The sequence below is a fragment of the Pogoniulus pusillus genome, chromosome Z (assembly GCF_015220805.1).
Source record: "Pogoniulus pusillus isolate bPogPus1 chromosome Z, bPogPus1.pri, whole genome shotgun sequence".
Classification (NCBI taxonomy): domain Eukaryota; kingdom Metazoa; phylum Chordata; class Aves; order Piciformes; family Lybiidae; genus Pogoniulus; species Pogoniulus pusillus.
The window spans coordinates 103,150,940-103,167,929 of NC_087309.1; the positions used below are offsets into that span (position 1 = coordinate 103,150,940).

The window sequence follows — 16,990 nt, forward strand, 5'->3', positions numbered from 1 at the left end:
TATTGCCTTGTGTTTGAATGAAAGCGTGAAGGATCCTGTCGTGTCCCAGATTTTGTCATGTGCTGTGCTAAAGAAGAACTGCCTGCAGACAAAGGCTCTTGTCAAAGGCAGCCTGATCAATTACTGGGTTATTGCTGGGAGTGGAAAATTGTTGTGTGGCATGATGATGACAGTTGCTTTATGAAGTCCACTGCTGTGTTCTCAGTGGTAGTCACCAGGCTTTAGTCCGAAGAATGGCACTCTGGCTTGCAGACACAGGAGCTTAGGAGCTGCAGAAAAGAGGATGATCCCTGTGTGGATTAGTTACCTGTTCTAGCTAAAGAGTCTTTTAAACTCTGTCAGTCATTATAGACTTCAAAATACAGCCACATCTTCACTCTAAACATCAGAATATAACAACAGTGCTGCTATAGAAGGTGGGACCTGGAGCTGCTGTCTTTTTGCCTTGCCATTAGGGTACCTTCTGGTTCTGTTAGTAGCCAGGCATAGTTAGTCTCAAGTTGGACAGCTTTATTTCTTGGCAGTAGTCTGGAATGAATGTGTGAAGAGGTAAAATTCGTAGTGTTTTAAGCCTAAGAATTTAGATTTATGTATTCTTGTGATCCTCATTTGACTGCATGACTGCAGTCTTAGAACATACTGGATGCTGCTTTCTGTTGGACAGTAAACCGGACTTCAGCCCTCCAAACCTGCATCAGGTGGGCACTATTAATGCTGACCAGCCAGCCTGTGTGTACCATTCAGCTGTTCTTCCCAGAATTACCAAGGAGAGCTGCTGTGTTTTTCCACCAACTCAAAATGGCATTCTTGCCGGCAGCATGGGTGTTGCCCTGGATAAAAACTTGGTAAGTAAGGGAGCAGGGCTGTAGCTAGCAGCTATGCCTAATCGTGTGGTTAGGGCTGGGCAGGCTGTGCTGCTAGCTGAGTATCAGTGATGAAAAAGTAGGACTTCCTGCTGTGTATGCAGACAACATGGAAAGAGTGAGCCTCTTTGTGGTAAGGAGCTCATGTGTGACTCAGCCTTACACTCATCTCACAAGCATGCATGTATTTGCTGGGGAGTGGGGCCCTTCAGTAACTCGCTGTTCCCTACTTGAAACAAGGCTTTCCTAGTTCAGGAATTGAGCATGCCCATTACCTGAGGATGAGACATCAAGGATTCTTTTTGGGTGCAAGCTCTGAGTTGTGATTACACAATGAGAAGGATAGGCTAAGTGCAGCTTTGGCTGTTAGAGAGGACTGCAGCTGTGCTTGAAGGACACAGGCAAATGGGAAACCTGAAGTGCTGTCATGAACAGACATGCAGAGATAATATCATGAAGCTGGATCAGGAGTGCACTGCTCCTATCACTGTATGCCATCCAGCACTCATTTTAAATGAGTGGGGTGTCCTGCTCATTACCTCTGGGCAGAAGCTGGGAGCAGGGAATCCCTGATTTAAAAGCCTGGCTGGTGTTATGTAGAAGCTCCTATACATCGAGCTTTAGCCTCAAGAAAGTTAAGATGCTCTGCAAAAGAGTGTTCCTGCTGAGGAGAGGCCAGGCTGTTGCCTAAGGCAAAGGAAAGGTGTGGGTAATGGGAATGCTACTTTGGTGTTGAGTTTGATTTAGAGTTTTGTTTACTCCTTTGGTAAGATGCCACTCTATAGCAGCCTTGAAAGATCTGGGAGACAAGTGACTGGAAATTAGAGATAGAACTGGGAAAGAGCAGCAAGGCTGGAGCAAATCTCATGCTGAAATGGGGTGCAGAGCAATTCTTGTAAGTGCATTAAGCCTTCATCTGCCTGTGCTTTGGGGTCTTCCTGCTCTGAGAACTGGCACATAAGCACAGTGTGATGACAACAGACTGCACAGACTTGTTTGAAAGGAGGTGTTCTTTGGGGCCTGGCTGTCTGAGGCACACACAGTGAAGATCTGTTTTAGCTAAGTCTCCTCTTTAAAGGAATTAGGAAATGTACTCTCTTCAAATGCGATTACACCAGCATCTGAGCATTTGAAATTGGTCTTTGTTTTTATGGGTGATTGCAAGCAAAGTATAGAATCTCAATCTGAGATGTAGAGTCTCAGTTCCTATGAGCAAGTGTCCCTAGTGGGAGGGGGAGAAACCCATTTCAGGCCAGGAACTGAACTGTTTTCCAGACAGCAAGAGCATGGGGCTTCAGACTTTAATAAACATGAGGCAGAGCAAGTAAATGTTTTGCCCTAAATGGAGTGGGTACAAGTAGCCTTGCTGAAAGCTTGAGCTGTGTGCCCTGTCATGCTACCCTGGAGAGCTCAATGGGTGCATTTTTTTCATGCTTGCTTGCTTTTTTTTGATGTGAAGAAAGGAGTGAGACCAGTATTATACCAGACAGTCCAGCAGCAGAGTCACTGTTTCACTGGCCTCTGTGATCTCTTGTTTGCTTCAGCAGAACTGACTGCTTTGATCCACTCCTGGAAAGATGCCTTTAAGAGCAAAGTTGCATAGGGCCAACTGACTTGGAGGGAACTTGTACATGGCAGAAAAGAAACAATATAAAATGCTGTTTTTTTTTCTGGAAGTCAGGGCTTCAGGAGAAGTTCTTCCCTCAGGTAATGACTGCAGCCTGTTTCATTTGGCTATGAAATGACTGGGATCTGGCTGTGCTGTCAAACCAGAAGAGCAAGATGTTTCTGTCTGCAGGCCTGTTACACAGCTTCCCTACAGTGGGCTGGCTAACATAAGTACTTTCTTGAGCACAGCAATTAGAACACTGGATGGACTAACTTAATGAAGAAGACTAACTACAGTGAAAAGGAGGGCCAAGGGGTCACAATGAGAGGAGGAGGGAACTGCATGATCACATTACAGTGGAATGACTCCATCCTTTCATGGCTGTGACCTAAACGATCTGCCTTAAATGATGTCTTCACAACAGTGTCTGCTGGTGAGCAGCAAGAGGTGGCAAGTCCTATGGAGGTGAGTCAGTGCCCTGCTCCAGCTCACGACAGGCATACAGAAAGGTTATGGCAGCAGGGCAGTAACCCCTCAGACTATCTACACCCATGTTGTGAACCTTCCAAATGAGACAGTGCTCATGCTCTGCAAACTGCCCAAAAGGAGGATCACAGAGGACAGGAGACTATAAAATGGGCAAAGCTAGCTGGTGCCCCACCACCTTGGAACTCTGGATTGGAGACTGCAGTGCATGATACTGGTGCCTGGAGTGGTGACATCTCTCTCTCCTTTTTGTTATCTGTCATTCCTTTCCTCTAGTCTTGGTGTGGCTCCATCTCAAAGCCCAGGGTTTGGAGCTTGGGTTGTGTCACATCTAGGTGTTGAAACTGCTGCCATGCATTTGGGGAAGGATTCTCTTAACCACCTGCACCCTGCCTTTAGCTTCAGTTAACCATCTGCTCTGCATTCTTCCTTGACCTGAGTGAAGTCACACTGGGATTCCTCCCCTGGAATGATTCCAGTTTGAATATTTCTAATTATTCTATCATTTGATCTTTCCATTTTCATTCATCAAAACTAGCTGAGCCTAGCAGGAACAAAAAAAAAAAAAACCAAGCCCCCCAATTCTGTTGTTTTACTAATGCAAATAAACTGGCATACACTCTGTGCTGTGCTCTTACACATGCAGCTTTCAGCCACCCAAGGCAGGGAACTGGCTTGAGAAATGTGCTGGTGAAATTCTGGCTGGAGTAATCTGTAGGGCTGGCCTCTGACCTTTGGCAAGGGGCAGAGGAGACTAACTGTTGATCTTGGCTAGCTACCAGGTGTGCACCAAGGCTCATCTCATACCCCTCCTCAGCAGGACAGGGAGAGAAAATGAAAGAAACACTTAAGGCTTGAGACAAGGATAGGGCTCACTCATTGGGGATTAACTTGTGATTAGAGAGCAGGTAAGAAATAACAAACCTGTGAATTCCTCCTCTCCCTTCTTGCCATGCCCTGTTCCACTACTGGCTTTTTCACATCCCTAGCCCTGATAGGGAAATGGAGGTTAAGGTCAGTTCACAGGGTGTGGTTTCTGCTGCTCCTTTCGCTTGATACTCTTCCCCTGCTCTGATGTGGGGTCCATGGGATACAGTCCTTTGGGAATGGGCTGTTCCAGCATGGATTCTCTTCAGGATCACAAGTCCTGCCAGCAATTGCACTTACTCCAGCATGAGCTCCACAGGTTCTGCCAGTAGCCTATGGTTGTGCTAGGTTGAAGCAGGCTAGAATGTTTTGGGAAAAAGTAGATCACAGGCTGTGCACTGCTTAGACCACACCTTGAGTACTGTGTTCAGTTCTGGGCCCCCCAGTTTAAAAGGGATGCTGAGATGCTTGAGCGTGTCCAGAGAAGGGCAACGAGGCTGGTGAGAGGCCTTGAGCACAAGCCCTATGAGGGGAGGCTGAGGGAGCTGGGATTGTTTAGCCTGCAGAAGAGGAGGCTCAGGGGTGACCTTATTGCTGTCTACAACTACCTGAGGGGTGGTTGTGACCAGGAGGAGGTTGCTCTCTTCTCTCAGGTGGCCAGCACCAGAACGAGAGGACACAGCCTCAAGCTACGCCAGGGGAGATTTAGGCTGGAGGTGAGGAGAAAGTTCTTCACTGAGAGAGTCATTGGGCACTGGAATGGGCTGCCCGGGGAAGTGGTGGAGTCGCCGTCCCTGGAGCTGTTCAAGGCAAGATTGGACGTGGCACTTGGTGCCATGGTCTGGCCTTGAGCTCTGTGGTAAAGGGTTGGACTTGATGATCTGTGAGGTCTCTTCCGACCCTGATGATACTGTGAGACTGTGATACTGTGAAAGGAAAACAATGGTGATGTCTGCTCCCCTCAGAGCCTCGCTGAAGCAGAAATGTAAACATTAGATAACACTCTCGCCATTTTGTCTTCACTCTCAGGCTGGGCTTTGGCTGAGCTGCATCTCCCAAACCTCACCTGCCACTCACCTTTGCTTCTTAACCTCTTGGCTGAACCTTTATTCTTCCTTGGGACTGGGGTAAGGTTGAGAGGGGCAGGGGGAAGGTGCAGGGGTGGTTGAGAGCCCCCCCTGGGGACTCAGGTTTCTGGGAGGGGAGTTGTGTTTCTGTATTACTTTTACCTTGTATATTGCTGTATATACTGTAAATATCTGCTTGTATATTGTGCTAGCTGTAAATAAATAGCTTCATTTATATTCGCAGAGCCGTCTGAGTCTAGTACTCAACATCCCTAGAAGCTGGGTACTTCTAAAGTGTGTGGGGGGCGGGGAACACCCAAACCACCACAACAGTACACCGTGGGTTTCTTCAGTCACAGAACCCTTCAGGCATCCACCTCCTCTGGTGTGGGCTTCTCCATGGGCTGCAAGTGAATCTGCTCCACTATTAACCAACATGGGCTGCAGGTAGATCTGCTCCACTATTAACCTTCATGGGCTGCAGTGGGATAGCCTGCCATCTCACCACCAGCTGAAAGGCAATCTCTGCAATGGCTCTGTGAGCATATCCTACCCCTCTTTCAATGATCTTGATGGCTGCAGGGTGGTTGTGCCTCTCATACTCCTGTTGTCTCCCTACTGCTGTTGTGTAGCCTTTTTTTTACCCTTTCTCAGATATATTATCACAGAGGACTCAGCCTTTGGTATCTGTGGGTCTTTTTTAGAGACTGCTGTCACTAGCTCTGTTTGTTTGATGTGGTACAGCTGCTGATGTCTTCTCACAGAAGCCATCTCTGCAGACACACACACCTCCACGCCCCAAACCTTCTCATCTAAACCTAGTATGTTGACATGCTGACAGATATTGTAGGACCAAGAGAGCACAAGGTTTAGCAGGGCTCTGACCATGGCATGGATTCTCTGCTCTTCATTTGAAGCAATACCTGTTATATCAGCTCCACTCCAACTCATGCAAACCTTTAGTTGTTCCTCAGACAAAAGACCAAGCACAAAACTGTGGCAGGAGGAAGACTGATGAGGAGCTATGGAGAGGCAGAGGGTCTTGTGCTTGTTTTAGCTGAATGGTAGCTGAACCATTCTGGGTCATTCTTGTTTTCAGTGGAGGTTTCTCATAGGTGAGAAGCATGCCCAACTAGATGCCTCCAGATTTGGTAAGGATCAATTTGGTGAGTTTGAGAAATGTTAAAAGCCTTGTGGAGATGTCAGGAAAGCATGTCCACATGATATGCTGTGTTTTAAAAGCTTTGAAGAGTGGGCTGATCAGCAATAAGGAATTGATGTCCAGATGGAGTCCATATCAAGTGGTGTCCCTCAGGAGTCTGTATCAAGCCCAGTGCTGTTCAATATCTTCATCAATGCTATGGACAGCAAGACTGAGTGAACCCTCAGCAAGTTGGCAGATGATACTAAGCTGAAAGGTGCAGCTGATAAGACTGAAGGAAGGGATGTCTATGTCCAGAGGGACATAAGCAGGTCAAGTGTACCTAGATCAGGGTGATTCTAGGTACCAGTACTGGTACTGGGCGGTAGGATGTCATCTCTCCAGGCTGGGAGATGACAGGATGGGGAGCAGCCCTGCAGAAAAGGACTTGGAAGTACTGGTGCATGAGTGAGAAGCTGGACATAAGCTGACAAAGCACACCTGTATCCCAGAAGGCAAATCACATCCCGGGTTGCATCAAAAGAAGCATGGCCAGCAGGTCAAGAGAGGTCATTCTGCTCCCCTAGATTCCTCTGGTGAGATCTCAACCTGGAATACTGTGTCCAGTTCACAATCCTCAACACAGGAAGGATAGAGACCTGCAGGTCCAAAGGAAGGCCACAAAGATGATCAGAGGCCTGGAGCACCTCTCCTACAAACACAGGCTGACAGAGCTGGGTTTGTTCAGCCTGCAGAAGAGAAAGCTCTAGGGAGGCCTCATAGTGGCTTTCCAGCACCTGAAAGAGGCCTGCAGGAAAGCTGGGGAAGGACCTTTTATAAAGGCCCGTGGTGATAGGACAAGGGGCAACCATTTTAAAGTGGAGGAGGGAAGATTTAGATTGGACATTAGGAAGAAGTTCTTCACTATGAGCGTGGTGGCACACTGGAATGGGCTTCCCAGAGAAGTTGTGGATGGCTGTGCTAGTTAGAAGCAAGCTGGAATGTTTTGGTAAAAGAACTTGATAACAGGCAGTGGAATGAAAAACAACTGATGTCAACTTCTCTCACAGTCTCGCTGAGAACTCTGGGAAGAAGAAGCAAACTTTCTCCATTTTGTTTTTCTCTTCTGCCTTTGCCTTCAGACCTGGTCACATCTCATTAACCTTGCTCCTACTAACCTTGCTCCCTAACCTCTTGGCCGCACCTCTCTTCTTCCTGAGAACTGGGGTAAGGTTGAGAGGGCCGGGGGGAGGTGTTGGGGTGGTTTGAGAGCCCCTCCTGGGGACTCAGGTTTCTGGGAGGGGAGTTGTGCTTTTGTATTGTTTATCCTTTGTATATTTCTGTATATAATTGTATATAACTGTATATATTGTAAATAGCTGCTTGTAAATTCTGCTAGCTGTAAATAAATTGCTTCATCTATATTCCCAGGGTCCGTCTGAGTTAGCTGGGGCAAATTCAAAAGTGTGGGGGGGCGGGGTAACCCCCAAACCATCACAATGCTTCACCTCTGGAAGTGTTTAAGACCAGGCTGCATGAGGCTTTGAGCAACCCAGTCTAGTGGCAGGGCAGTTGGAACTAAATGACTATTTAAAGTCTCTTCCAACCCAAGCCATTCTATCGTTCTATGATTGATTCCTCCTCTGGAAAAGGAGAGCAGGGATGGTCTGGGTAGGTGGACTGAGAAGGTGAAGAATGCATGGGAGCTGCCTGAAGCCTTCCTGTTGACTGCTGCTGAAGACAAGTTGATGACAGATGCAGATCCCACCAGGTGGCAGTGACTGGTTGCATGGATTTATACCCACACTGGCTCTGTCCATGCCTTCTGCTGCTCCCTCTCCGACAGCATTGGGGCCATAGTCTTGTCTCCAGGTAGTGGGCTAAAGGGCAATGCATAGGAAGGTGGCTTCCTGTTGTCCAGATGGCACTACCTGCCTGGCCCCCCAGAACTGTAGCATCTAGGGTAGGGTGGATACGGCAGAGGTGTGAACAGACTCTAAGGAAGTAGAAAAGACAGACATCAAACCCAACTGCACCCACAGGTTTTGGATGGGGCTCGGGTCACATCCCCTCCACTTGAATCAGTCCATGACAACTTCTCAGTGAGGCAAACTTTCTTCGCATTTGTTTCTAATTCCTCTGAAAGAAGAGCCTGGGTGAAGGAGCAGGGGCTGGCACCATGCATAGCCCTTGGCTTCAGCCTACGGATAAGGGAAATGCAGTGGTCAGTTTTAGCATGACTTAGCACAATGGCCCCAGAGGCTTTAGCTTACTGGGAAGCAGAGTCCAAATTTAACTGGTGGCAAGGGGCTGAGGAGAGCGATAGGAAGCAGCTGCCCACCTAGTAGGTAATGACGAGCATCAAGCTAAGCTGTGAGGGACCTGTTTGGAGCTGATGCTGTCTAACAGTTTTGTGAGAGACAGCTACAGTCAAGAGTCAAGAAAGCAAGGTAAGAGCAAAGGAGCCCAGATATGTCTTGCTCACTTCAAAATGCAGGTTGCACTGGAGATGCTGGGGGATTTAAGTTTGGAATTGACTCAGCTGGGGAGCAGGGTTCATAAGAACATGCACTGTGCCTGAGCTGCTCTGACCTGCAGACACCCACTCTGGAGAACTGTGAGAGAAGCTCCGCAAACAGCAATGCACTGCAAGAGTCTTTCCTTGTTTTCAACAATCCCACAGCTCTTTGCAGCAATTTCCAGGGCTTTCTGAGGCCACCTTTGGTGTGCCAGGCCATAGTGAACTCCTCAAGGCTAATCTTCAGTCTGTCCCAAGCTCAGGCAGGTTATTGCACCAGCCCTAGCTCGAATTTGCTTGGGAACAAGAGACAAAAGTTGCAGTATATCTCAGACTGGAACGCTGCTCATTTGGAGCCTGTTTCCTTCTGTACAGGCAAGTATAAGGTGTTGAGTGGTTAAACCACCACAGAAATAATGCTGCTTATAAACCAGGAGCTGTTTGGTCAACAGGTGACGCAGCCTGCAGCTGTTTATAGTTAAGATTATTAAATAAACTCTTCCTCCTGCTCTCATATCCTCAATGAATTGGGATCCTAAACAGTCTCAGAAACTCCACTGTCAAGCCTGCTTTCTAAGTGTAACTCTGGCAGTGGTACAGACATGGCCACATGGACTAGAGAGAAGCAGCGCAAGACAGCAGAGATAACTAACAGCACAGCCCCAGCTGCAGGACCGTTGACCAATGGGCACTGCACCCTGGGCAGAGCTGACACCATTTTCACCTTTCCAGGAGGATTGCTCAGTGTCAAGGAGGACTTAGCCCCAGGCTAACTCTTGCACACCTTCCCACAGCCAGTGGGACCACTACAAGCTCACCCTTTCTTACAAAGTCTTGCACCTCTGCTAAAGGGTGATGTTAGAGTAAGGGTGAAGGCAGACAGTGTGTGTGCCAGTCACTGTCTGGAGTACAGTCTGGACCTCTGTAGTGCTTGCTACTGGTGCTCTGCCTAAAGCACAGGCAGGCATGTATTGGCAGAAATGGCCCCTCCCAGCAACACTTCACTACACCTTCACAACGCTGGACACTAACATCTTGTGTAGCTTACCTATACTGATGGTACTTGCAGGGTTATCTTGCTTTACTAGAGGTAAGAAATATAGAGTTTTTGTGACTTTAAGCCTACCATGTGCCACTGACACTCTGATGTCTAAGGGAAAGGTGTGGGGGGAGAAAAAAAGTCTATGCTTTTAATACTCCTTTTACATTTTCAACACATTGTGGAAAAATCTGGGTTGTCTTTCTGCATACGTTTACAACTTGGAGGATAACCAAGCTCACAGTGAGAAAGAACCACAAGACCTTCAGAATGCTGGACAATGAGGGATATTATTTCATTATTCATGTGTTGGCAGGGTTCCTAGTGTGTAACAGGAAACTTGGATTTTCAGAAAGGAATAGCTATGTTCTCCAGTGATGTTCAGAGGTTTGTGGGTGGAACAGGATTTGGTTTTACAAAAGAAAAAAATGAAAAATTTAGGGTAAAATAGCCTTGCAAAATCAGCTGCAATTCATGAAGCGTGAAATCTCTATACAGATTGCAAGAGGGATATACAGGTCAGTATTTTACAAGAAAAGAGGCCAAACCAGGACTATTTCAACTTTCTGCAACTCTGATCAAGGGACAGAACTGTGAACTCTGAGCTCCGTGTGACTATTTCTAGCGTGTTGACAAATCACAATCTGAAACAAGAAAGCATTAATTCACTGGGCTTAAAACAACAGCAGACCTCTAAACACTGGATCTGAAGCCTACTGTTAACAGCTTCCTTCCCTGATTTACCGTTTTCCATACTGTGATCTTCCTCAGAGGCCAGCTGAATATGAAAGCTGGAGTTAGCCCAAAGTGGCAATCTGTTCTCCTCAGAAAGGCCTACAAAGCAACCAGAATCTCTGTCCTCTTCATGTCAAATTGTATTGTTTCCCCAGTGGACCTTCAACCTTTATTTCAGAACATTTATTTTATTCAGTCCACCCACAAGTATTGTCTGATCTAATTCTTGAGTGATGTCTTCTTGTTGACAGATACAGCATCTAATCCAGGCACTAAAAAGATGCTAAGACCACTTAGGATTCTTCTCAGATCAGTAATAAGACCTAAAAACTGAGAAATTCTGCACGTTTGAAGATGGATCACCATCACATCATATACCTGTCTGTATATCATAGGAACAGGTTGTTGTTCCGGCTTTTCCAGTACAGCTATTTATTGTCACTCATCCATGTGTCTCCCTTGCTTAGCTCCATATGAGCCCTGGACAGCAATTCAGTACAGCTAGGGCTAGCATACTGATTTCATATTCCAGAAGAGCCAGGGTGAACACCTTTAAAAAGGTCAACTCCAAGCTTGGACACCAGTAGTCAAATTAATCAAGGAAACAAGTGACCTATTGTCCTGGAGTCCTGTACCCCTAAATTCCTCTCCTGCCCGGACTTCGGGGGGAAAGGGGAAAAGCCGCCTGGTTTCCCCCCCCCTCGCCTGCCCTGCAGCCGTGAAGGGGGCGGCGACTGCCCCGTGAGTTCCCGCGCTGGAGCCAGGCGGGGATTGGCCGTGCGCTTTCGCGCCTAAGGTGTGGTAACTCTGCCCTTTGTCTAGCCAAGGTTATAAATATTGGGGGTCTTCCCACCTTTGGGGGTTCCCGCTTTGGATTTTGCGTGTGCCTGGACGAGTTCGCTCACTCTCCTGTGCCTGGACTGCAGAGAGACTAAGGACTTGCTTTGCTGTTAGGCACACACCTTTGTCTGCCTAACGACCCTTAACGACTCTTAACGACTCCTGCAGCCGCTGGAGGAGGAAGACCGACCGCACGAGCCAGCCTGAGTGAGTTATTTGGCTTAGCTTAATTTAGTAAGAAAACCGCTATTAATTAATAGCTGAGTCCTTTTCCAAAAACTGACTTCCAAATACATATAGTCAGATTATTAATGGTATCCTCGTAGAATTCTCATGCAACTGAACCTGTTTATCAAACGAAATTAATCTTTGTATATATAGTTGTGGGGGCGGGTTTTGTAAAAATAAAAAATAATCTATTTTTGATAAATTTTCTTCTCGGCCACGAATTATTACTGCCCTCCGCAACATTATGGCGCAGTGTATGCAGGGTAGTTCAATCATAGAATTTCTACAAGAAAAGGGATGCCTAATCACAGGTCTTGATTTAATTTGGGCTCAGAAAAATTGTAAAAATCCGGAGAAAATCCTGGAGAAATTAGCTGAGCGCTCAGACCCTGTGATTACTGAGTCTCCAATGGAGCATTTCTCTGTTGTTCTGGGGTCAGTCGTGACCCAGACTCTGGCCGAATTTGAAAATTATGAAAAAAGAATTCAGGCCTTGGAAAAGGACTTATTAGCAGAAAAAGCTAAGAGCCAAAGTATCTTGGAAAGCATGCTGGCGCAGACAAAGAGCCTGACCGCGGCACTGACTGCCCGGATGAAAGAAAGGCTTGTAACGCCTGCAGACACCACCTCTTCGGTCTCCGTGTCTGAATTTGAATGGAGTGATTCGCGGGAATCGGGGAGAAAGGCAGAGAATGCCCCGAGGGGCTCTTCGGGGGAGAGGAGTTCCCCGCAACCAGGCACAAAAGACTCTGCAAGAGACTCAGAGAATTCCTCTGCACATGCCTCTGCGCGGCAGAAAGCCTCAAAGCCACGCAGAAAGCGCAGGTCCCGACCGGACTCTCCCGTAGCTAGCGGTGAAGAGAGCTCCGGTGAGGAGGGCGCCACGGTGCAGAGGCACGTGCTGCCTGTGATAAGAACTGAGTCCGTGAAGGGCAGGAAAGGCGCTGCAGGGACCTCCGTGATCAAAAAGCAGTTCACAGACGCACAGCTCAGTGACTTACAAGTCAAATATGCGAGAGATCCTGGGGACTCAGTCGCTGACTATGTGTATCGAGTGTCCCGAGCCGGTGGGGACCGGGTCCTTCTAGACTCGCAGGAAGCTGCTGGAGACTGGGGGGACGATGTGTTCCTGACACGTGAACCCGAGGGGACACACAGCCTCACCGCTCGGATAGCTTACTGGGCAAGCAGCGTCCGCCCATCCTACCGGGGGGAGCCGACGGAACTAAAGGTCACCAGCTCCTCTGAGCTCATCACTGCTCTCCGCAGACTTGCCTGTGTCCAGGCTATCTATGATAAGGGACATTATGATTGCCCGTTTTATGCCCCTGTGGACCCGGAGAGACTGCACCCTATTATGAAAGGTTTGCCAGCAACTCTGCAAATCCAAGTAATGAAGAACGTTGAGAAAATTGAACGTGTGATTGCAAAGAATGCAGAGGGTGATGCTACAGAGCATGTAATGACTTGGGCTGAACTGTTAACTGACTTGAATGCCCACGGGCAGCAGTTTGGGTTTGGGTCTCCTGAAGGAAAAGGGGCTGGGGAGAGACAGTCTCGTGCTTCTCCCCCAGAAAATCCCAGGACTCTGCGCAGGCAGGTCCGGCCAGTGCAGGACTGCCCCCCCAGGGGGACGGGTCTTGCAGGCTTCTCCCCGAGGGGAAGGGGCAGAGACCCACAGAGTGACTGGAGACCCAGAGAAAAGAACAGTTGGTATAGACAAGCCCTGACTTTAGGGGTACCAAAAACTGTTTTAAGGCAGCTGGCAGACTGGCAGCTGAAGGATCTAGTGCGGTGCCTTCAGAAATCAGCTGCAAAATCCAGAGGCAGCCGCGAAAAGCCCAGGGCCAGCAGCAGCAGCACGCCCAGCGGTGGCTCCCGTAGCGGCTCGCCCAGAAGCGGCAGCCCCCCCGCTGGGAACTGCAGCTCGTCCCCAGACAGAAAGGTTAACCCTTTCTCGTCTCCCATACGGGAGGCAAAACACTGAATTACTGTAATAGTGGCTCGGCAGCTTTTAATGGTCAGCAGTCACGGGGAGAGCTACAGAAGCCCCCAGAATAAAGACCTGCTGCCTAGGTGAGCCACGTGGTCACTGACCACCTGCCCCAGTACAAAAGGCTACCGGATCATTACACGGTGGATCGTCCCCAACTATTAATTGCTAAGCCTGGCCTTTATAGGCCGAGGCAGGTCTTGTCTCCTTACAGGTGAAGGCCGAGGCAGAGGACCAGTTCCTGACCACCTGACCAGCACCTGGGAAAGGGAGAACCAGCTACACAAGGGATGGAGTCATATCACCGGGGTGGCCAGTGGATGATGGCATCAGGACCCACGGACTGTGACCTCCAGCCATGGACTCAGAGCATCCAAGGCTCTGCCATGAACTTGGTTGCTCTACCAGGAACAGAGCAATCTTCAATTGACTGTGTAGCTTTATTAATACTGTTTGGGCTATTGTTAAGCCTTGTTAAGTATTGTTAAATATTGTTGGGGCGATTAATGTATTACCTATTGTTAATGTTGGAAAAGGCTAAGCCATATCTATATATTACTAGGTTCCTAAATTGAAGGGGGATCACCTCTCACTCAAGTTCTAGACAAAGATGCTCATTACCACCGGGGTGGGATGTCCTGGAGTCCTGTACCCCTAAATTCCTCTCCTGCCCGGACTTCGGGGGGAAAGGGGAAAAGCCGCCTGGTTTCCCCCCCCCTCGCCTGCCCTGCAGCCGTGAAGGGGGCGGCGACTGCCCCGTGAGTTCCCGCGCTGGAGCCAGGCGGGGATTGGCCGTGCGCTTTCGCGCCTAAGGTGTGGTAACTCTGCCCTTTGTCTAGCCAAGGTTATAAATATTGGGGGTCTTCCCACCTTTGGGGGTTCCCGCTTTGGATTTTGCGTGTGCCTGGACGAGTTCGCTCACTCTCCTGTGCCTGGACTGCAGAGAGACTAAGGACTTGCTTTGCTGTTAGGCACACACCTTTGTCTGCCTAACGACCCTTAACGACTCTTAACGACTCCTGCAGCCGCTGGAGGAGGAAGACCGACCGCACGAGCCAGCCTGAGTGAGTTATTTGGCTTAGCTTAATTTAGTAAGAAAACCGCTATTAATTAATAGCTGAGTCCTTTTCCAAAAACTGACTTCCAAATACATATAGTCAGATTATTAATGGTATCCTCGTAGAATTCTCATGCAACTGAACCTGTTTATCAAACGAAATTAATCTTTGTATATATAGTTGTGGGGGCGGGTTTTGTAAAAATAAAAAATAATCTATTTTTGATAAATTTTCTTCTCGGCCACGAATTATTACTGCCCTCCGCAACACCTATCTACAGCACCTGTGTTATGAGATACGGTGGGAGAGGTAAGTGTCTGTGATATTTCAGCCTCATTGTGTAAACCATAGGGAAGCAGAGAGCATTCCACAAATAGGATTGTTAACAGAAGCAAAGTATCCATGAACAGATTTATTTTTTAGTTTCCATTATCCCAGAACAGCTAAGATAACTACATTTTCTGATGGAAGTTTAAAAAAATCCCATCCAGTGAGGAAGCTAGGTACACCTACGTGATGTTCAGTCTGTTTTTACTCTTGATACTAGTTTAAAAAAAGAAATCCCTCTTGCCAAGTTCTAGGCAAGATCACTGGGTAAACATTAGTCATCAGCTGTACCATCAGCTGGCAATGCTTTTGGAATTGCTTTTCCTTTCTGCAAGTCAGCTCATAGAAAGGTGCAAGCCAACATTAAATCTGTTAGTTATGATGAGGTTCAGCGAAGTCACTCTTCAATGTGTTAGCTATTATGAAGTTCCTCATTTTAAGGCACTTTTTTGGTGCAGCTTTGTAAAGCAATTCTCAAGTTCTTCAGAAGCAAAGCCATTGCCAGACACACTGACTAGCTCAATTATTAACAGAAGTTATTATCCCCAAATGTCCAGCAAAAAGACTGAAACATGATGAGTTAAATCTGCTTAACAGAATCACATTCCCCTGCACTAGCTGAGTACATGACCTTCAGACTTTTACAACAGCTTTTCCAAGATTTTCTCCCTTTAACATTCCAATGAAAGCTGCTGGCATGTTCTCAAATCCTTCAGTGACTTGTTCATGATACTTCAGTTTTCCCTGTTAAAAGGAAGAAAAAATGCTGAGGTTTCACTCACCAGCTGCCTAATCTTTATCATTACCTGTGCACTGGTGAGCTTCCACCTCAAATACTGTGTTCAATTTTGGGCCCTTCACTACAAAAAGACATTGAGGTGCTGGAGTGGGTGCAGAGAAGAGCAGTGAAGTTGGTGAAGGGTCTAGAGAACAAGTTCTGTAAGGAGAGGCTGAAAACTGGAGTTGTTTAGACATGAGAAAGAGGCTTAGAGAAAACGTCCTGAAAGGAGGCTGTTCCAAGGTCTTTTTTCACATATAACATGACAAGGTAACATCACAGGCCTCAACAAAGCAGAAGGGTTCAGGCATCTTCACCATGGTTTGGATTTCCCTAGATGGCTTGAAGATTAAGTTAGACGGAAGGGAAGTATCATGCTGGGACCTCACCTCAGCTATGAGGAGACCCCTTGCAAAGACTGAAGTTATGGTGTGAGTACAGCTTACAGAATACCATCCCTTCCCTCATTACCTCTATGACCCATTTCATCAGTGCCTTCAGACCTTCCTCCCGGCGGTTACTCCAGCGATTCACAATAAACCCTTCCATATGAAGCTCTTTGAAGATCATTGGAATCTGAATGTAAGGCCCTGCAAGAAAAAGGAATCAACAAAACATCTGCAATTATCAGTTTCATCTAAATAAGAACCAGTGCATAAAGACAGCTTTTAGCCAGGAAAGAATGAATCACTTTTGTTCCAGCCTGAAGCAACGGATATTTTTTTTCCAAACAAAATTTCCAGGACAGAACACCAAGGATTCACAGACAGATAGATAACCAGTGAAACAAAGGCCTCATCCATAAAACTGTGGGGATAAACACCCAATACTTCTCAAAAGTTTCACTCAGAAGTGGCCTTAGCATCACCTGAATCCTGGAGACACTGTTCTGACCCGCTTGTTTGACAGCCTGCCAAACTCTCATGCCCTTTCTAAATCTCAAAAAAGTCTACACACATTAAAAAACAGTTCCCTCACTCATTAAAAAAAAAAAAGCTACCAAAAGCTTGTCCCATTTTTAAAGTGATCTGAGTGTCCAAAGCCAGCCAATTATCAAAGTGAATTCAGACCTCCCACTTCTTCTAGAAGGCAAGTCTGGAAAAAACTTAATGTTATTGAAAGCGAGTACTCATCTCAGCTATATCACTAGCTGAAATCTTATGGAAAAACAACACAAACAAACAACCTCCTAGGCTGCCTCATCCAAAAAAACCCAAGGGAAATCCACTCTCTCATTTGAGAGTACATACTGTGTAAATGGCATTGGGCCACCACACCTGCCTTCTACTGATCTGTATCTGATTAGCGCCCTGGGGAGTTCTAAGCTGTTTGGTCTCTCCCTCATTTGTAACGAACTAATGTTCTCCATCCAGTACGGGTGTGCACAAAGGAGCATGAGGGCACATACACACAAGGTGTGTAGGCACACCCTTGCTGTGCC

General features: G+C 47.3%; 1 protein-coding gene across 2 annotated transcripts in view; it reads right to left on the minus strand.

Moving 5' to 3' along the window:
* Positions 1 to 14,841: 14,841 nt before the first annotated feature.
* PTGR1 (prostaglandin reductase 1) overlaps positions 14,842 to 16,990 on the minus strand; it is a 33,212-nt gene continuing 31,063 nt past the window's right edge. For both annotated transcript variants that reach the window (XM_064176600.1, XM_064176601.1), the window contains exons 10-11: positions 16,021 to 16,139; positions 14,842 to 15,515 (exon numbers count right to left, since the gene is read on the minus strand). In XM_064176600.1, coding sequence (XP_064032670.1) covers positions 15,405 to 15,515; positions 16,021 to 16,139 — 230 coding nt within the window. In that variant the 3' untranslated portion in view covers positions 14,842 to 15,404. The remainder of the gene's footprint in view (positions 15,516 to 16,020; positions 16,140 to 16,990) is intronic.